Genomic DNA, 20,613 nt, shown 5'->3' with positions numbered 1-20,613 from the left:
ACCCGGGCAAAGTAGGCAAATTCCCTCCCCACAGGGAGCAGGCTGCAGCTTTTTGTGGCAATTATTGTGGTAATGTCACTAGTTTTTGGAATATGCACTACTAAAACACAATAAAAACTGGTAAAAGGACCTTTAGGTGCACCTGTTTTGTTACCTAATGTCGAGGCCCTGTCTTGAAGCGGGGCCCTATCAAAATCTAAATTAAAGACCATTATTTCAGTTTATGATGTGCAGACATGGAGAAATTCCTATATTCATTTGTGTTTAATCCGATTTCCACACAGCAAAACTGGGGCCATGTAAAATTCCAGAATAGGAATACTGTCACACAATGCACAGAGAGTGGGAGGAACAGGCAGTTATATAAATAATAATAATAATAATAATAATAATAATAATAATAATAATTATTATTATTATAATTATAATTATAATAATTATAATATATTAATAGGGTCCCAGCAGCAAATTTTGTGGAATGAACAACAGGACAACTATTCTTTTTAATCTGTCCCAAAAGAGGTGATTTTGGATTTTGAAGGCTAATTGTTCGACAAAGATCTGGTTCAGTTTTTCTCAGTTTCACCCTTTCCTCTGGTTTTTTACTACCTCTTTCCCGCCATGAGTCGTCGCACCAGTTGAACAAAACATTCTATAAAACATTCTAGAATCATTTATTTCTCCGTGCGTGAATGAAATAGTTGATAATGGAATCTCCCGAGAAGGCAGTGCGGACAGGTCGCGTAGACCGTATTGGAACGTGGCCCACGTGCTGTTGCTAGGAGGCGCTGTTGGAGCCCGGAAGAGTTGAAAACGATGATGATGGGCAACCCGAGATTGAGAGGAGAACTATAAGGTTCATAATGCACCCGCACTTTGTTATTTCCCCTGCGACAATTGCGCGTGTCTAACACTAGCCGTCGGGAGAAAGGAAAAGGGATATCACTTTTTCTTTACCGGGAAGGTAAGAAAGGGGTAACGAGCAATTGGCACGGGTGTAACGTTAATGTTATCAGTCATTCTGCCACGGCATAGCTGTACTAAAACGTCTTTATGGCTTCAAAAGATTCCGTAAAATCGATCGACTATCTCTTAGTTTATACCTTCAAAACTGCCGGTATCACGCTTGCTCTGTAATAGCTGGATACAAAAAGAAAACCATTCCCACCTCTACTGTGCGTTCATTAGGCTGTAATGAATCAGTGTGGGTTAGCTAATGTTACTGTAATTAGGCGACTGAAGACCACTAGGTCACTGGCAGCATCGTAAGGACCTCAGGTTGAATTACCTGACTGTACCTACCGAGGGATGACCATTTACTCTATAGAGAAAACGAGTAACACTAATTACAAAGCAGTTTTCACTGAAATTATGTATCATACCACAGCTGTGCGCTTAGGCTAACGCCCTGTGTTACACTACCTGTCTGTGAAGGGTCTGTACCATCCATTTGCTGACAGACATTTCAGAAATAGAAACTGTATTGATCAGACACACGATTCCATATGCATTTCCATGTGACGCGGAAAAGGAAGTCAGTCACCAGCAAGGTCTGATAGAAAGGAATTGCAGTAATGTGATGAGTGTGATAAAACCGATGAGGGCAGACAGCCCCTCTTTTGTTGTAGGTGATTTGTCCTGCTCTTCCACTTCATCCCAGATGGTTTCCTCTAGTGATCCACACCCATTGCAGTCTAAGTTCACATGTCCATTGACTTGTGTGGACGTCCATCTAATTCCACCCTCTCTATTTCATTTAACAGCTGGGTGACAAGGCTACATGGTGAGTGTTTCCTATTCAGAGTGTGGATGTGTGGGTGTTCAGAGATGGAAAGCTATGAGGAGTTTTGTCTGCGGAGTTTGGCCATACTGCAGGAGGAGGGGAAATTCAAGGAGACGACATGTGAGCCACTGTGGTCCCTGAAAGCTCGCTCTGTCATCCGCTTCCATGGAAGAGCTGTGCTTTCGCCTCTGGTAAGTACGAAATAAACAGACACAAGAACTTATGCTGAAGGCACAACACAAGATGTAGCTAAACCAATTCACGTTTCTACAGTTTCTTCATCAAAAGTAGACAAAAGCCATAGCTAATGGATGTTTTTAAGAGGTGTGCAGATGGCTCGATATCCAAAGCAAGAAATGTGTTGCCACAATGGTGGCTCTGCTTTTTAATGACAAAATGTTTGGTTGGTTTCCCTAGAAAGTCTATATATCTGTCACTGTCCTGCTGTGGCTGTGTGTTTGTATCTCTATGCTCCATAGTAACAGAAAGCATTGCTCACACTGTTCAGTTATGGTAACAATGAGAAGGATGTCATATGTATTTCAGGCATAAAACATAAATGTGCACAGAGTTACATAATTGCACAGTTTAAATTAAATTAAAGGTTAACACTGGGGGAAAAAAACATTTCTTTTTGAGACCTACATAATATATCTGAAACACGTGAGCTGACTAGTCCCAATTAAATCAGCAGTTGGCAGGGGAAAGAGAGAGGAGATAATTGATGACGAGGAACACCAAGGCTGTTTGATGTTAGGCAGGAGAATCCATCTGCTAGTGACTGCTGACAAAACGAGTTCTCAGGAATAGCCACATGATGGAGAGGCCAATGTGAGGCTGAGTATTTCTCTGCCACTCAAATAAAGGAGACACAAACATAAAGTGGAAGAAGAGTGATTGTGTTATCAGTAATAACGGAAAATAATTCACAAACAAACCTCATAAAATACATGATGTGTATTGGAAACCTTGTCGTAACGAGTTCTCCACTAATCTTTTCTCATGTGTTATCGCTCGAGTCTGTTCAAGCAGTAAGTTGCATTAAGTGTAGATTGAGAGGTTTTCAGGTTTTTGAATCAGTGTTCAAAGAGTGTGTATTTTCTTTTTCCAGTTGAGTGCTGAGCAGCGCAGTGAGATATGTGACCACAGACAGAGGGCAATCCAGCTGGAGGTGAACAGGCAGAACCAGCAGAGGAACAACCTTTTGGCCCGGGTTCAGGACATACTGGAACAGGCTCAGGTCAGTAGCACAGTATGGTCCTAGTGACAGGCCTGGGTGTGGTCTGGGTCAGGATCCAGTGGAAAAAGGAATATAAGTTTGGTAAATCAATGTGATATTGAGTAGGCTTATAGTGTGCATTTAATAGGTGAAATTAAATAGCAAAATCAGTCCATTCCATAGAAAAAGTAATATGCCTCATCCAAATGCTAATGACAGTCATACAACATAGATTTTACTACTCTCTGTTCATAAAAGAAAAGATTAAGCCACTTTATTTGTATCTTTTCATAAACACGCTTCATCTAGGTCTGTGTGTCTGTCCCACAATATAGCACAAAAACCGAATTAGAGTCTGTCCCAGAAACTCTTGTGACATTTGCAGACCCAACGCTTTCTCCGGTAGGCTGTGCTATTTTTACCTGATGATGGCCCTTTTTTGTCAACTCAACATCCAAAGCTATGTTGTCCACTTCAGTAATCAGCTCGTTATGAAATTTGGTCTTTGAATAAACGTTGCTGGCCAGTCGTTCGTTGTTGCTTCTGCCTCTTGGATGTGTCTGTACCACAACCAAAAGGATGTATATGTATTTTTATTGAAAAACCAACTAACATCCAGACTGAGCTATTTATTAAGAGATCTGGATAAATATCAAGTGTGTCACAAAAGGAATTTCAGGTGATGATAGGTGTGGAAATAGCAAATAAGCATTCAGTGTCTCGGGTAATATTAATCTTAGATTTGCTTAGATTTTTCATGTTGGAAGTGATAAGGCTAGGGCTAGGTTAGGATTGGGTTTAAGTTTACAAATTGGGTCATTCTAAAGTCCGGATAACATACTTTACAAGTGACTTTTTCAGTTTAGGCATCTGACATTTAGTTGAGGACCAACACTGGAGTATCTGATATTATTTTCCTTTTAATTGTTTGTATGTCAGTGATGAATGACCTGCTTTAAAGGAGAAATTGGGTAAATAATGGCACGAGCTGGTCAGTCTTTATTGTCGCTTTTGATTTAAGCAATTATTTGATAATTGGTCATCATTACTTATTATCTCTGCACAGACACATAAAGTACCAAGTGAAGAGGTTGAGAAGCTGCCAGTTTCTAAATCTGCAACAGTCAGTGGCTACACCCTGGTCACTGACTCTCCCGGACTTCCCAGAGAACCTGGATTTGGGCTTCAGACAAATGATCAGCCTGCCACTCCATGCTCTGAGACCCCCATCCTCAATAGCTACAAGGCAGTGGAGGAAGTGATGGTGGAGAGGGAAGAGAAGAGTGAGGAGGAAGAGGAGGAGGAGGACATTAGTTTGGACAGCCTTCTTAAGAGATCAAGGGAGTATGTTAAAAGAGAGCAGAGTCAGCAGGGGTCAAAAGTTGTCCACACAGTCACCAGGACTACCCCGCCTGAGACTGTCTCTGACAAGGAGAATAAGAGTTGTAGTCCCATGGGGGACATAGGCGTTGAGTTTGGATTCAGTCTGCACCATAGCCCTATTGGCCCACCTCAGAACCAAATCCAGCATCAACCTCTGTACGACCCCAGTCCCCAACAGTCTGGCAGCCTCTCACCTAGTCTACCTGACCGGTATGCTCATCTCCCCAGTCCAGAGTCCAGCATTAGTCCCCGTCCACAGAGACGCAGACCTCGGCCAGTTTCTACAGGGAACATCCATATTTCATTTCCCATCGACCCAGCAGACCTTATCCCCCGAAGCCCAGGAAGGTCAGGGGAAGGTGCTGGCATGGAAGATTGGGGAGGCCAATTAGGGGCCACAAAGTCCTTCGATCACTGGGGCTCAGTAGGGAGTGAAGGTGGGGGTGGTGTTAACAGGAGTGGCAATCGTCGATCCAGCCACTGTGGTACCAGTCCAGTGCAGGAGACCTGTAGCCCCGTTAGTGCCTCAGGGCCAAGCCCGAAGGGACACCATGACCATCTGGCTGCAGGATTTCGCCGGCGCTGCCACACGCTGGACAGCCAGCTGCATGCCTACCACTCTGGAATTGAGCATATAGACCGCAGCCAGGAAAGGGTTCCTCGCTTCATGGCAGGAGTTACACGGTTGGCTCCAAGTTGGCGCACCCCTGCAGCCCCCTTAAACCAGTCATATGCGTTAGATAATCCCTCACCATCACTGCTGAGGCCCTGCATGACTCCTGACTTGGCTCAGGTCACACTCAGGATGGAACCTGATGACCCTCAGCAGACAAACAATGGGAGGATCACACCAACTGTCCTCAGAAATGCAGCTGAAGCACAGGCCAGCAAGACGGGTGAGTCCCTCTGGAACAGTTCCTGTAAAGCACACAGTTCACTAAAATTGTTCCCACTGAGATCTCCCACTGCAGCTTTTAGGTTAAATATTGTATGATGGAGAGGCAGGGGAGTTGAAGGAAAAGGATAGAACTTTTGAAAGATAAATGTATTTATTTGTACACATCAACAGAGGAGACCCAGAGGAGAGCGCAGACACTGGAGGACATGCAAAGGCGTCTGGAGGAGGAGCATGCCTTGCAAATGTCGCTGCTCCTAGCTGAGCAGGAGAAAGAGCAACAGCGCCTCCGTCTGGTCAGCACATGGAATCACATTATCTATTCTAAATAGACGTAGATACCAAAAAATGTTTGTGCAGTAGTATATCAGTTATTTACATATTGCCAAGAAAACAAAACCTACAAAATGTATTCTTTTGTTTAGTTGCAATGCAGAGGTGTAAATTTATTCTCTTGTTGCTTAAGGTTTCCTGCTGCAAAAGAGATAATGTTGTACCTTGTACATGTGTGTCTGTGGTTGTGAAGAATAAAAGTACTGAAGTGTGTGTGTGTGTGTGTGTGTGTGTGTGTGTATACGCATGTGGTTAGGAGCTTGAGGAGACAGACAGAAGACTGAAGGAGCAGGGGTGTGTGCGACCATTGAGTGGGGATGCTTGTGGGTGGAGTTGTAGGTCTGTGAGTGACAGCTGTCCTGTTGTGAGCCCCTCCTGCCCAGGATTAAGCCCTGCCCACACACCATCTGAGCGATCACCTGGACACAGTATAGGTACCACTTCATCATGCTCACTTATTACTGTGTTGAGTTTGTAAAACAGTGGTGACAAAGGACTGTTACAATTACAGTTCCCATGAAACATCAGAGCTATAGATGTTGAATGTTGACAAGATAATTACACAAACAAAAAAAATTATATTGGCACATGCCTAACTGCAGTACTGGCATACTTTTCGGTGTCTTGTTCCCAGGAATTTCTCAGTAAAGCAGCAGTAACTGCTAAAAAGACTGCTGTGCATATGGTACCAGTTCTAGCTCTGTTTAAATTTAAAGTATCTGTTTCTTTCTCAAGGTTTTCCCAGTCCTGTAAGTTCCAGTGTGTCCTCTCCCTCTGTCCAGCCTCCCGTCTATCTGTGGGGGCCCACATGGGCAGTTAGCAAACCTCGAGCAAGGCTAAGTCTGGTGGGTATGCCCAAGTAGACAAGTGTGTGTGTATGTACAATAGATGTGCCTTTATTTCTCAAACTCTCTTTATGTTCCTATCTTCACATTCCCATCTTCTTGGGTCCTTGTTGTGTCCTCCAGGTTCTGACCGCAGAGCAGCAGAGAGCGTTCTGTCGAATTGGTGCCAGCATTCGCGGCTTCCTCACACGCAGACTGCTCAAAACAGAGAAGGTCAAACACCTGCGCCAGACCATTGTGGTGAGATTACACTCAACATACACACACACAAAAAACCCCACTACAAATGTGTACAGCCAGTCCAAAAAACACCATTGTGTTACGATTAAGTGTCGGGAAACAGGGGGACCCAAACGCAGACAGCAGGCAGAGCAATTTCAGTTCAACAAGAAGACAGTAGTTCTCAGGAGCTCTAACAGGATGCTGGCGACGAAGGTGGAACCTTAAATAATATGTGCTGCAGCTCAGAGAGTTCAGGGAGATCAGGGAAACTGCTGCAGCTCGGCCTCTGTGGCGCTGAGCAGCTGTGGGGACGAGCAGCTGGGCAGCAGTGAGGAGGAGCAACAACAGAAACAGGCTGAGGTGCAGGCAAGGATGATGGCTGGTAGCTAGCAGAGTAGACTAGCAGAGTAGACTCTAAGCTGATGGCTACGGGGACCTCCAAAAGCTAGGCGAGTTCCCTCAAATGTGTTCAGGGGTTGGGCTGGCTCAGGACCAGCAGTTTGCCGGCTAATGTACCCGAGCCTAACTGACTGGAGTTCAGGCTGGTTGTTGGCAGGCTGGGGGGCGGGCTGGGGTTGAAGCTGGAAGCTAACATGCTGGTTTCTAGTGGGCCGGAGAGAAGACTGAGGTTTCTGGGTATCAAGAAAGTCTGTGACCCAGTCAGGGATTGATTTTCTCAGCCTGGGCAATGTCGCCACTCTTACTTGGACCCCGGGAAATGATTACCTCTTTGTGAAGGTCATCGGAGATCAAGTCCCATATGTCTCTGAGGCACATCAGGTCATTAATCACCTCGTATACTGTTACAACGAAGTGTCAAGCTGGGAAACAGGGAGAGGACCCAAACACAGACAGCAGGCAGAGCAGGTTCAGTTCAACAATTTTTAATGAAATGTACAAGGCGTACTCAGGTTACAGGCAGGCAGTGGTCACAACCAGGTAAGCAAGTCCAAAATCCAAAGTCCATAAACAAGGTCCACAAGAAACAGAGCATATCAATCATAACAATCAAAACAATCAAAGACAGGAAGCAAAACTGTAAGAACCATGAGGGAAGATGACTATTTCAAAATAAATCAGGAAATGACTGAACACAAACCCAAAACCATGACACAATGTGAGTGTAATAAGAGTTATTTAACAAATTAATCGTCATGTATATGTGTGTGCTTAGGATACACAGGAGTTCATCCAGTCATTCCAGAATGAAGCACCACAGAAGAGAGGCACCTACTCAGCACAAGATCGCTCCCTGCAGGAGAGAGTTAGAGCCCAGGTATGAATGTGTAGTTACTGTCTATAGACAGCAGAGGTCCATCTTTCTCTGTGTTTATGTGTGCATCTTTTGTCCCTCAGTTACGTGCAGCGCTTTATGACATCCATGACATCTTCTTTGAAATGCCTCTGGGGGAGCGATTAGCATTGCTGCAGCAGGACAGGGAGCTCCGAGCAGAGAGGAAGCTACGAGACATGGTAACCTGAAAATACAGGCCTGTAATCAATCACATCTCAAGGTGACATTTGTTGCTCTTCTTTTAAAGGTAGACCTCAAAGGAAAGTTCATCGTCATTCAGACATCTTTTCATCCTTCTGATAACTGGTGGGACACAAATAATCACGATGAGCTTTATTTATATAGCACCTTGATCCTCAGATTCAAAAAGTAACTTACAGTGAAGCTTATAACATGCTCTGTCTGTCATTGTCAGCACTTCCAACATAAACTATGTTCTTTACTGTCAAACCTGCAGGAAAAAGCCAAGTGCCCCAAGGAGAGAGTGGTTCTGTCTGCTGCCACACAGAGGTCTATGGACAGGAAAAAGAGGTAAGATAGGAAAGAGGAACACAGCCTTACATAGCATATGGGATCTGGTTTTAGATGTTAACGTTTTCGATGATGAGATCCAGCGATCAGCAGTGTTTTTATTGTGTGTATTTCCTTCAGGGTTGGTGAATCCCCTGCACAGGCTAGGAAGATGCAACAGAAGCCAAAGAGCCCCACTACCAACAGGTGACAAACACAGCTGTGAGAATTTGTTTTCACCTTATTTTTTAAATTTTATGCTTTATATTGTCTGGTTTCATGCTCTATCCTGAATCTTCCTGGGTTTATTGTCCCCAGCAAAGCAGCTCTCTACATACATTGTTTTTTCCTTTCCCAGAGTCCTGAAGCCAAGCCAAGGCCAAAATTCTCCTGTCCCAGGCCAGCTGAACCGCCAGGGGTGAGTTTATACTTCTATTTGTTTCACCATGTTTTACCTTTTGGCCCCTTATCTTATAATTGCAAAGTGCCTTATCTTGCTATCATAAATCACATAAACTGGCATAATCACTTCTCGCTTAAGGCAACAGTGTACATAAATGAATGGATTTCGGCTTTCACCAATGTCTTTAAAGTCATCACTATATGACAGTGGCTGTATCCTCCCAGGAGCTGGTACAGAAAGACCCCAGAGGAGAGAGTTAGGCGCTCAGACAACCTGAAGAAGCAGCACTCTCTGGGTTAACGGGTAACTCAACACCCCTGACCTGTGAACTTGAATTTTTTGTCTTTTAATACAAACCTTACACCACTGAAACTCCAGTCAGCGCTGCTAATAATATGATTGTCTTTAATCTACCTTCTGAAATTCAAATGATTGTATTCACTATCACACGTTAGCTCATTGATATACACCATCACAGTGCCACTGTTTTTGACTGTTGTAGCTTGCTGAAATAGTTTTTAGTGGCAACAACTGATTGTTATAGACAAAACTCATATGTAGTTTGATATTTTGTGTGGAGTATTTAATGACTAGGTGGGTACATTGGGTACAAGAAGGTCAGAGTTAAAGGAAAATAAGTCAAAATGTTTTATCTGTGCCTATGAACTATGCCTTTGCTATCTGTAATATTTCAGCATGCATATATTTACCAGTTGTGCTCATAAACATTTAGTGCTTATAGCTATAAGTGAATTTACAAATATCAGTTTCACGCTGACAGTCACATAATGTAGTTGCCATGGAAATATTTAAGTGCGTATAATTCATTAATTTGAAGTTTTTTGTTCAAGGGCTTTGAGTACCTGTTTGTGCTTTGTTTCTTTATTTAATGGTGCTGAGTTTACAGTACTCTGAGACATTTCAGTGTGTTTCAACATTTGACTTAAATCAATGCCAAATGAATTAAAAATCTAAATGTATTTGTTTACACACTGGCTGGCTGTTACATTTATGTAGCTTCACATAACAGGAGATTCACAGCAGACAGGTCAGTAAGAGAATTAAACTAAATTATTAAGACCACATAAATTGCATGCCAAATTCTCTGAACTTTTCCCTTATTTCCCACTGCCCATGTCAAGAATAAGGGGTCAGACTCTGAATAAAATAGTATTTATGGGAACATATTATCTAACCACATGTTAATGAATTTGTACACCCACTTGTTCACTGCGATACCACATTGACTTTATACTTCTGCGTCAGTAGTGTAGTGTGTTGATGTTGTTTGCTGACATGCTGTACTCTCTCTTTTAAAAAAATGTTTTTTTATTATTTAAAATGCCAACTTGTCATGTTTTCTATGACCAGAATAAATTCTGAAATTACTTGAATTTTCTGGACTCTGATTCATGATAAAATGGAAATATATTTACACTGAAACTGGCTTGACTCCACAAGCCACACAAGGGAGTAATTGACAGTTTAAGATCTCATGATACAGTGCTGTTGACATTAATATAATTTAAACATAAGGGTTATGCCTTTAAGGCACATTAATCCACATGCACACAAGATCATTTTCTCCTATTTGCTTTCAGTTTGTTTCATGGTTTTGGAAACACATTTCTGGCCTTGTGGTTTCAAATAGGGATTCTGTTTAAGTAATTGTTTTTCATTTCATTTTGACCTACATTTAGGTCATAAAGCCACATACAGTGTAGAAGTACGTAGATTATGCTGAAGTTTTTTCAGAAATTTCTATGGACATTTTTATACAGTTGTTTGCTGAGAAACTGGACAATGAATGGAATCCATTGAAACCACCTTGAATCCGAGATTGACTACACCTGCTGCCCATGTAAAGAAGCAACCTAAAAGTCATTTTTCAACCACATTTCAAGCAGCGACACTTTAATCACAATGTTGTGTGTGCAACAGGATACATATTGCAATGACAAGAACAGCACTCACAGTTGGCACTTTTTTACTGACTCAAACCTTTTTGTATTACAGCCGCTGTCGGTGTATTTAAAATCCACAATACTCACATCTGAAGATCATATGGAGAAGGCCTCATCAGCACATTAGGCAATATATGAGGCAATATGAGGCTCTTCACCAAATAAAGTAGTAGACAGGGTTTATCAGTAGTTCTTTCAGTAATAGTGATCCTGATACAGCTGAACCATGTAGTCATCCAAAATCCTTTAATATACAAGTATTTTTGTATTATTTTCAACATTAACTTTTTAAAAAGTACAAACTGTCCACAAAATCATTTACAGCAATATATGCCATGTAGTTTCCAGTGGAGATAAAAGCAAGATGTATTATATTACCTAGCAAACCGAATAGAAGTGATCTATCAAATGTGATATGTCCCCTCAGATAAAGAAAAGTAAAGATTGTGTTTGACCAAAGTTACTAAATATCTTTCACCGCTACATATAAAATGTGTTTCTCTCACTTTTTTCCCACTAGACTAGTATCAGTCAAAGTGACACAATAAATAATCATGTATACACTATTTACATAGATTCATTGAAAGAAATAAATCCTAACATGCAGAAGGTCATGCACAGATAATCACATAGCACATGATAACAAAAAAACTGGTAGAATAAAGTTGATGATATGGCTGACATGTATTCTCCGTCCAGTAAATGACATTTTGTTGTCACAAGGCAACTTTGAATTAATCTAGATGGCTAGATAATATTTCCAAATGAACAAATAGTACAATCACACAGGGCTCCAATGTCATTTTTTTGCACCAATGTGCAACTAAACATATTCACACATCAAAGACAGTGCCCAGGGGCCAGTAGTCTATTGTTTTAGACCTTCCCAATATGACATAGCAACTCACCTGCTGGTACCAGAAAAAGAGATGAAAGTTGATGGTAAAGTTACCCCTACTGTATGTAGTTACAGATCACAACAGCTTTCTGTCACTATAAACAGGCAAGTGTCATGCCAAAAAAAGTTTTTCGGCCCTGCCGCTGCGAGCGCTTTAGGCCCGCAGTGACTAATATCTCTCGTATGTGTTTGGTAGAGGCACAAGCCAACCATCCACATACATACATTTACACCTGATATCCTCTAAGAAGAAAGCTTTAGGTTGATCTGTCCTCTCAACTCTAACAAAGGTTGTCTTTGATGTATTGTTAGGATGTGTATCGCTGAACAGCGTACCAGGTTTGATGTCATACACGTGGACCAAAATGATTGGAGTAGCCTGGCACAAACAGTTGGATGGGCAAACACAGTTCTCTTTAAAAAATAAAATCAACTGTATTTCTCCACAGCAGCCATTCTTGAGTTTAATAACACAGTCGGACTCTTTACAGTTTGTAGAGTGATAAACAGTGTGTCCATTAGAGAAGATGTCATAAGCTTCTACTGATTTGACAAGAACTGGTCGATTTAAGAGCTCTTGTAGTGCTAGTTTTGTGGATCCTGTGAGATCCAGATGGCGTGATTTTCCAAGGGGTTTGTCAGAGCCACTGCCATCTTTTACTGGTGTGAGCTTGGCTAACAACTCACCAAAATCTGACTGTTGGTTAAAAACTGAAGAACTAAGGTGTCTGGGTAAGTGCTGCCAAACGAGAAACCTCTGGTAAATTTGTCGAGGGTTATCATTTATGCCATTAAGCAGAGCCCTTAAACTTCCATTGTTTCTCTCAAAACTAAATGCTGATGTTTCCCAGAGAGGTCCCCAGTTCAGTACACTTTCAGTTAAGTGGATTAACTGATGGCAGTTGAATGACACATTCTCTTCACCATAAAGTACTTTCATGTCTTCTACAAAGCATACCAAGGACTCATGGGCTAGCTGAAGGTCATGTTTGGATATTGATTCTTGTAGCAGAATGTGAATACTAAATGACAGGTAAAAATAATGTTCCAGAAATGCAGGAAGCAGGATACCAGGCAGGACACTAATAGCATAAAATAAAAGGAACGCTCGCCACTCTGATGCTTTCCAAGTGTCCCTACACTTCAGTGATCGTGGAGATCTGGTAATTTCTAATGGCGGCTTTAGACGGAGAAGACGAGAGTCCATTCGTGAAATCTGTTGACCTACATACCAAGGTTTCATAGAGTTGACTGGGTCCAACCACAGAGACATAAGTTGTCTGGACACACCAAGTAGAACTGAGTGCATGTACTCAGGTACAAATCCAAAAACAATGTCAAAGAAGGGAAGTATGGAAAGCAAGGACAATCCTTTTACTCCATTTTTTGGGGTGGCAGAGTTTTCAGCCTGTGCTGCATTATCCCTGAACATTTTGTTTGACCTCGCTGCTTGTGTCTCTTCATCATATGGGTAGGACCTCATGGATCCACCGCCTTTTTTGACCATCATGCCCGGGTGTAAACACCAGTCACAACCATATTCACCATTGAATTGTTTGCAATTCCGGAGGAGTGGCCTCGCCACGGCGTCAGAGGAGCAAATCAAGGCGAAGACTTTTGAGGAGTGAACTGTGCCATTGCTGTCACTCCACTGAAAGGGATTTTGAGCTAATTCACGACATTCATCTATGAAAGGCTTTAGAAATGTGTTCATCTTAGGTTTGTCTCGGCCAAACCAAAGTCCTGCAACTATCACATTTTCCTTTCTTTGTGTGTAAGGAAGTTCATTAATAGTAAACTGAAGAGGCCAAATCGAGTTTATGGATGAGTTATAAATTGGTACTTCATCACAATTCCATGACAGTGTCAGGTCTTCTGCAGACAGTGTTCCTTCTTTAAGCAGATTCTGGTACATCTTCCCATCCATCACATCTTTAATGTCATTCCCATGGTTGATTGTTTTAAGTAACAACTCAGTGCCATGGTTCTTAAGGATGTCTTTCAGAAGGTCTTTTACCGATGCAGAAAAAAAGAAGTGTCCACTTTTAGTACTGTTTTTTTTGTTGAACATTGTATAACAGTGCAAACAAGAAGCATCATCAGGATTCTTTCCCATGTAGTTTTGACAGACATGACAGTAAAACACAGTAGACAAGGTGGGAATCTTATCAGAGAGATACTTAGATGCAACAACCAGGTTGGGGCTGAGAAAATTCAGTAGAGCCATTAAGTCACCCACAGCTGCAGTTAGATGGTGACGCAGAACGAAGAGTATCACAGCAAGTAGGCCTGTAGTCGAGTTACTGTTGGAAATTGGCTCCTCACTCTGCAGAGACGTAATAAATATTTTCACATGCATAACACAATGATTTGAAGAAATGTGTGTTTTAACAGAAACATAAGCCCCATTCAGACTGTGCTGATCACCATTACAGGGGGGAGGTGGGGAATGAAATATTCACTGTGCTCCTCAGTAATTTAACTCATCATTCCGGACGGCATTTTAACCATCGGGAAATTACAGGATATGGCCTGTAATAGACATGGACATTAGGCAGTACAAAGCCAAAAGAGAAAGCCAAAAGCCTCCACAGGGTGGCACAGGAGAAGTGAAGGTGCTTCAAAGATACTGCGTGAGAAAATTTAAATGAGCCGTACCCCTTCTCAGAGTCATAACTCAGTTAAATCTAAACACACAGATATAAAACACATATTGATATCATTCAGTGTGACTTACACTTCCTGAGGATATCGTTGTCTCGAAAGTCCATCGCAAATAAATGTCCATAAATACGCTTGAGAATCACATTTTTAAGTTTTCTTCGGTATCAAAGTAATCCAGTACATCCATGGGAACACTGCAAACCGGAACTGCTAATAGCTAATTCTGCATATTTTAAATGCTGCTAATCTGCCAAAATTTAAACAAATATAGGTTCAAATTGGGGTTCAAAAGAGCATACCAGTACCTGACATCACAACAGAACATTTGATGAACTTTTTGCTCTCCTGATGGCTTTTATGTTTTCTGCCGTCATATTGGTTCTTAAATAGGCCTATATGTTGGCGTTAGCATGTTTTCACCTATCAGATTAGCAAAAATGTTTTTGGCTTCATCCATTTTCACACAAAAGTCAAATTTCATGACAGGCTTATATAAAATAAGTAAAGTAGAAGGACAAGCTGCTCTCACTGCGGAAAAGAGAGATCCACTTCAAAGACTTCACTCTGGACCGAATTTATATTACAGGAGGACCAGCGAGTTCACAGAAAAACAGTAGATAATTATTACTATAATTATTACTGGGGTGAAAAAAATACCCAAACATGCCCTCCGAATGGGATTAAAATCACTGACCAGCGCAGGTAATGTTAATATCATCTCACCTCCCCTAGAGAAATAAATCCAGTCTGAATGGATACAGTATAACTTCTTACCATCTCACTGTCACGATCTGTGTCAGATGTTGAAGTAGACTCAAAGTGCCATGGAAAAAATGTTGGGTCCTGCATATAAGAACATTTAATTAGAATCTGCAGCCTGCAGTATATTAAGGTGAGTTATTAAAGCCTTGAGTGCACAAAATGATGATGTGCAAAGACAATGCCATAACATCTGACTGGATAAGTCATAGTCCTTCACATTAACTTTGCACATGCTGAATGTTTCTGTCTCTGCTGAAGGCTTTGTTTGTTTGAACAAGTCCTACAGGTTACTCAAAGAAAAAGTTTGACATTTTAGGAAATACACTTATTCACTTTCTTGTCAATAGTTAGATGAGAAGATTGATACCACACTTTTGACAGTTTGAATGGTATTCGTTTAGAAACTGATTCAAGCAAGATTTTAGTTATAGTCTTACAAACTTCCAGAGGATATTAAACTTGCTCCGACTTTGACTACCTTTAAATGGACTGCATTCATATAGTGCCTTTCCCACTCAAAGCGCTTTACGCTACATGTCAGCATTCACCCATTCACACACACACATAGAGCCATGCAAGGTACCAACTGCTCATCAGAAAGAGAACTAATGCTCATTCACTCAATTCGGGGTTAAGTTTCTTGCCCAAGGACACTTTTACATGCGGGCTGGGGGCCGCTGGCCTGGCTCTATCTGAAGGTAACAAAATTAACCTACCAGCACCTCTAATTTTACCCTACAGTCATTTAAGTCATATCGATCTTCTCATCCAAATCTCTGTAAGAAAGCGAATAAGTGTATTTCCCAAAATGTTGAACTATTCCTTTAAAAGAGCATAATTTCAAAGTGTGATTCCATTCAGTTTGCATGTGTGATCACAGAACCAACCATTTCAGAGCTGTCCTCTTGGTCTGAATTTGTGACAGTTACAGTGTCCGTCATTTCAGGAGCATCAATGTGCCTTCTTTTCAGGGTCTGCAGTGGGGACACATGCTTAAATTTAAGATTTACTTCACGAGCACATACTGAAACAATTGCGATCTGCTGCCTTAATACATTTTTCACTTTTTTTTGGCTCTTCCATACATGATCCTGATCTGTTTTTGTGTACGAATTTGTTCCTAAGTGTTTTGTTGAATAGTTATACATTTGCTAGCCGTTTAAATTTTTTTTCTGGATCCGTAAGGTACTTGCATGTACTATGTGCCATTAGTTTGGTGGGTGGCTGACTAAAGTATCATAGCTTGTTTAAAAAAAGTAAGAAAGACAGAGTTGGATTTGCTGCAGACATATCATCATGCATGAGGGATGTAAGATCATTCTTTTGTACCTTTTTATGACAGATGATTTCATACAAACAAGACAGAAGCTTATGCTCCTGTAACTTGTGAAAGCAAGTGCACAAATGTGAGGGCTGAGTGCTAGTAGAATTAAAGTGTTTTATAACATACAGTAGCACCTAGTACCTGTAAGTATTCTCTGAGTCTCTTTCTGAATTTTACTCTCGGTCCAGTTTTAGGAATCAAGACATTGAAGTTGGCTGACTCCTCAAGACTTATGAAAGCTTCCTTGTCAATGCCTTCATCTGAAATGAAAAAAAACAACATCATTAAAACGAAACTCGATCTGGTTTTCTATAAACAATCACAATATCAAGGATTTGGTATTATTGTGCTGCAGTTGTTTTTCATTTTACACACACACTTAACTAATGTCAATATACAGTATGTGCCCACCAAAGCAGTACTTTACCTTCAAATCTCTGAATCAACTCACTGAGATCCCATTCAGTTAATTTATCACAGACAAAATCACATGTCTCCATGGAATTCCACTGGAAAAGTGGGAAAGTGTATGTTATTGCTTAAACCAATTATAGTGTATTATTAATATTTAATAAATCATTATTGGAATGTATAATAACATGTAAGTAAAATACACAACTGAGCAATGGCTTTTATTTGTTTTTTGTACAAATGGAAAGGGTTTGTTGAACCTTTGTTGCTCAGCAGCAGCTGTCCACCAGTGTGGCCTGCTTGGAGCAGAAACATAGCAGAACCAAACTATCTCCTACAACAGTGACGCAAGGTCTTGTGCAAGATTTCTGCAACATTACTTAGTTAGTGCCAAGGGCTACCACACAAAGTCTGCCAGCTAACTTTAAGAACTAACTTTGAGGAGAACAACAGACGGAGCAACGCACTGCACATAAAGGACTTTTCTCCAACCAAAAATCTTCCCGGCCTGGCTCATCCACATGGCCAGCTAACAAGGAGGACTTCAAAGCTACTTCTTCCTTTATGGACTGGTAACGTAACCATATGACTGTGAATAACATAACATAGCAGAGTAGGTGGCTAAGCATAAGACTGTTACTTTGGTGAATGTATCTGTATTGATTTGGTTCATTGAGTTTTATTGTTGTGATGTGTTTTCACTGTTAGGTGCTAGGCCACATGCTAAGTTGATGTTAGTGGTGTTCACACAGTCACAGGGTCTTGCATGCAACCAATGACCCTTTTTCTAACCTGGCACCGTTTATCCTACACAGTTCACACATCCACTCCAATCAACCGTTAACAGAGCCAGACTCTTTTGCAACATGGCCTAGCCGCCATTTTGAATTTCCTTTCTTTGTCTAACTATGCAGCTGCTGCTCAGCTGCCATTTTGAATTAGATCTCTTTTGTTTAATGCCATTTTGGATCCAAGCAGCCATTTTGGATCAACCCACACACACGTTTTCTTGACCTTAAAGTGGTCTGAAACATGCATGTATGCAACTGAAGTTGCTGTTTCTGTATGGCCAGCAATATAATGATGATTTGCTGTAATGATGGCACTTTGTACAGAAGTAGAAATATTTCATTAGTTGAGTCTGGAAAGAGAACAAATTCCTGCATTGATTCTATCATCTCTGTGCTGCATGTCCTTCTTTTGTACATTTCTTTGTAAGATGACTTTATCTAAGATCTAGATAGAAAGTTCAAAGTTCATGTAACCTTAGAAAACAATCATGTTCTCAAATGACAGTAATATTTGTGTAAGGAATCCTAACAGTAGAGCACATTGCCTAACTAGAATTAAAGTGTCTTTTATAACATACAGTAGCACCTAGTACCTGTAAATATTCTTTTAGTCTTTTCTTGAATTTTACTCTTGGTCCAATTTTAGGAATCAAGACATTGATGCTGCCTGAATCTCCAAGACTTAGAAAACTCTCCTTGTCAATGCCTTCATCTGAAATGGAAAAAGAAAAAAATAAATGATTAATCTTGATGAGAACACATTTATCTCTATTTTCATAAAGAAAAAGCAAGTCTTTTTCCTGATTCCTGAGTCACACTGTGATGAGTCACAAGTCAATGTGACATCCTGATTGACTGAATATACATATTTAAATTTCAGTGTATAAAGGTGGAGAGATCAGTGACTGAACCCTAGAAGAGTTATGTTAGAGCCTGTCATAGCTTATCTCCACCTATGACCATAGCACGAATTACAATGTAACATTCATTCACCTGTGCTGATTACTTTAAAGGAGTTGATTTTACACCTTAGATTATACACTCTGAAGACAAAAACTCTAGTTATTTGTCATTAGTTAGTCTACTTCCAGCCTTTATCCTTTTGGCTTTTTATAAGTTCTACAAGTATAAAGCTGTTACATATTCATAACAGTTACCTACATATATAAAACCAACGATATGTCATCATTGTGTTGCAATTTCAGTGTCATTAATTGCAGACATGCTCACTGAAGCAGAATGGTAATACAGTACCTTCAAATCTCTGCATGAACTCAATGAAGCCCCATTCAGTTAATTTGTCCCGGACAAAATCAGGTGCCTCCATGACAATTCACTGTAAAAATAGTCAGCAATTAAAATTGATTGGTTAATATTACAAGTAGTATTGAACAATCGCTTGAATCTTTTATTTTAATTCTGAGGTATCTCGTGTTTCTCTATCGCTGCTCCAAAACTATGGAACGCCATTCCTCCTGTCATACATTTGTACATCTGTAGACTTGATTAACTGGTAGAGCTGGTGGCATACATACAGTAGCTGTGTGTGCCGAGATGTTCTTTGTATTAAGTTTGATTTACGTTGAGTTGAAAGGGTTGTGCAGTTACTAAACTGTCCTCAGTCAATTTATGACAACTTGTTTGATCACTCCAACTGCCTTTACTGCTCAGAAGAACCACGGCTGCAGTATGCAAGAAGCGCAGCAAGGCTTCTCTTTGGTACTACAACTACAGAGACCATAGACCTCCAACTGTATTATCATAAATTGAAATTAATAACTAATTATGTACTTATGTTTAGTTTTTTCCACTTTTGAACTAATTTGGGTGAACTAAACCTTAACCTTTTTAGTATCTTGATACTGATATTCTCTTAACCTGGTGTTGATTTAAAGATCATAATATCACAAAGGCATGGATAAACAGTTAGATGTGGTTCATATGAAGTTAGAAATGGTTTTGGAACATGTTGAGACGAATACACAGCCTGACAGTGCTGCCACAGAAGACAACTTCATTCAAGTATCAGACCATTATGTATATGTAAAAAGATTTACCTTTTGACCAGTGCATATAACAAGGACCCAAATGCAGACAGCAGGCAGAGCTCAGTTTTAATGAAAAGAACAAGATTTACTCAGGTTACAGGCAGGCAGTGGTCACAACCAGGTAAGCAGTCAAAAATAATAAAATTAATTAAAAAAAACTTTATAATGAATTTATATTCTATAAATTATATTTCTTTTAAATATTTGAACAAAGCCCTTTGAACCTGTAGCTGTTTCTCCCCTGTCTCAAACAGACCTTTGATGCTCCGCTCCCTGCCCATCTCTACCACTCCGCCCTTCAGTCTCTCTCTTTCTACACTGAACCTCCTACATCCCATCAGCACGTGTTCAGCACATTCTTTACAGTTACAAGTCTCACATTTAGTGACACTGACTTTTTCATGGTATACAAGGTAGCATTGAGTCCTCTATGTCCTAGTCTTAGCCTAGAAAAGATAACATCTTCTTTCCTACATTTACCTTGATTATTTCTGACTCTGACAGATTTTTGGATTTTATAGTCTTCTCTACCCTTAATGTTGTTATTCCAGATTTGCTGCCAAGATGTCATTATTCCCTGATGAGTTAGTGATTTTGCTTCTGATCTCCCAAAACAAATTTCTAAAATGTCATTATCATTTTTGTTTAGTGCATTTTTAGCAAGTTGATCTGCAATCTCATTTCCCTCTATTCCAAAGTGTGCTGGTATCCAGCAGAAATGAACACCTAAACCTAGTTGCTGTAGATTTAATAAGACCATATAAACCTAAACCAAAAGATCCTCTTGTACTGTTTCTCCTGATCATATACTTTGCATTGCAGCAGCATAATCTGAACATATCACCACTTTAATCAGTTTAACCT

At 40.5% G+C, this 20,613-nt stretch overlaps 2 protein-coding genes across 8 annotated transcripts in view; one reads left to right on the top strand and one right to left on the bottom strand.

Annotated features, from left to right (window-relative positions):
• The first annotated feature begins 698 nt into the window (after positions 1 to 698).
• LOC122868822 (centriolar coiled-coil protein of 110 kDa-like) lies at positions 699 to 10,281 on the top strand. 5 transcript variants are annotated; one of them, XR_006376187.1, is made up of 15 exons: positions 777 to 964; positions 1,764 to 1,974; positions 2,895 to 3,023; positions 4,069 to 5,281; positions 5,455 to 5,576; positions 5,870 to 6,047; positions 6,349 to 6,458; positions 6,582 to 6,698; positions 7,855 to 7,956; positions 8,037 to 8,153; positions 8,222 to 8,280; positions 8,432 to 8,505; positions 8,626 to 8,691; positions 8,843 to 8,902; positions 9,112 to 9,200. XR_006376187.1 is itself a non-coding variant. In XM_044181162.1 (14 exons), exons 2-14 carry the CDS (start codon positions 1,810 to 1,812, stop codon positions 9,185 to 9,187), a joined length of 2,529 nt encoding a protein of 842 aa, XP_044037097.1. In that variant the 5' UTR covers positions 699 to 856; positions 1,764 to 1,809; the 3' UTR covers positions 9,188 to 10,281. The 5 variants fall into 5 exon arrangements, 2 of the variants coding, with proteins under 2 accessions (XP_044037097.1, XP_044037098.1); XR_006376186.1 differs by having other exon boundaries at positions 8,626 to 8,706; positions 9,112 to 9,191; XM_044181162.1 differs by lacking the exon at positions 8,222 to 8,280 and having other exon boundaries at positions 699 to 856; positions 9,112 to 10,281.
• Positions 10,282 to 11,075: 794 nt separating this feature from the next.
• LOC122868819 (nuclear GTPase SLIP-GC-like) overlaps positions 11,076 to 20,613 on the bottom strand; it is a 44,436-nt gene continuing 34,898 nt past the window's right edge. For 2 of the 3 annotated variants that reach the window (XM_044181148.1, XM_044181149.1), the window contains exons 2-8: positions 18,956 to 19,037; positions 18,295 to 18,413; positions 16,927 to 17,008; positions 16,641 to 16,759; positions 16,063 to 16,149; positions 15,188 to 15,256; positions 11,076 to 14,075 (exon numbers count right to left, since the gene is read on the bottom strand). In XM_044181148.1, coding sequence (XP_044037083.1) covers positions 11,919 to 14,075; positions 15,188 to 15,256; positions 16,063 to 16,149; positions 16,641 to 16,759; positions 16,927 to 17,008; positions 18,295 to 18,413; positions 18,956 to 19,028 — 2,706 coding nt within the window. In that variant the 5' untranslated portion in view covers positions 19,029 to 19,037 and the 3' untranslated portion in view covers positions 11,076 to 11,918. Of the gene's footprint in view, positions 14,076 to 15,187; positions 15,257 to 16,062; positions 16,150 to 16,640; positions 16,760 to 16,926; positions 17,009 to 18,294; positions 18,932 to 18,955; positions 19,038 to 20,613 lie in introns of those variants that run through there. The other variant, XM_044181151.1, reaches the window with a different exon arrangement.

Source organism: Siniperca chuatsi, linkage group LG21 (assembly GCF_020085105.1).
Source record: "Siniperca chuatsi isolate FFG_IHB_CAS linkage group LG21, ASM2008510v1, whole genome shotgun sequence".
Classification (NCBI taxonomy): domain Eukaryota; kingdom Metazoa; phylum Chordata; class Actinopteri; order Centrarchiformes; family Sinipercidae; genus Siniperca; species Siniperca chuatsi.
This window is presented reverse-complemented; position numbering and strand designations above follow the sequence as displayed.

Excerpts from the sequence above, each read along its gene's own strand:
- LOC122868822 (XM_044181162.1), top strand. The coding sequence starts at position 1,810 with ATGTGTGGGTGTTCAGAGATGGAAAGCTATGAGGAGTTTTGTCTGCGG. Across the intron at positions 6,048-6,348 it reads ATCACCTGGACACAGTATAG|GTTTTCCCAGTCCTGTAAGT; the intron begins GTACCACTTCAT and ends TTCTTTCTCAAG. Across the intron at positions 8,903-9,111 it reads GGCCAGCTGAACCGCCAGGG|GAGCTGGTACAGAAAGACCC; the intron begins GTGAGTTTATAC and ends GTATCCTCCCAG.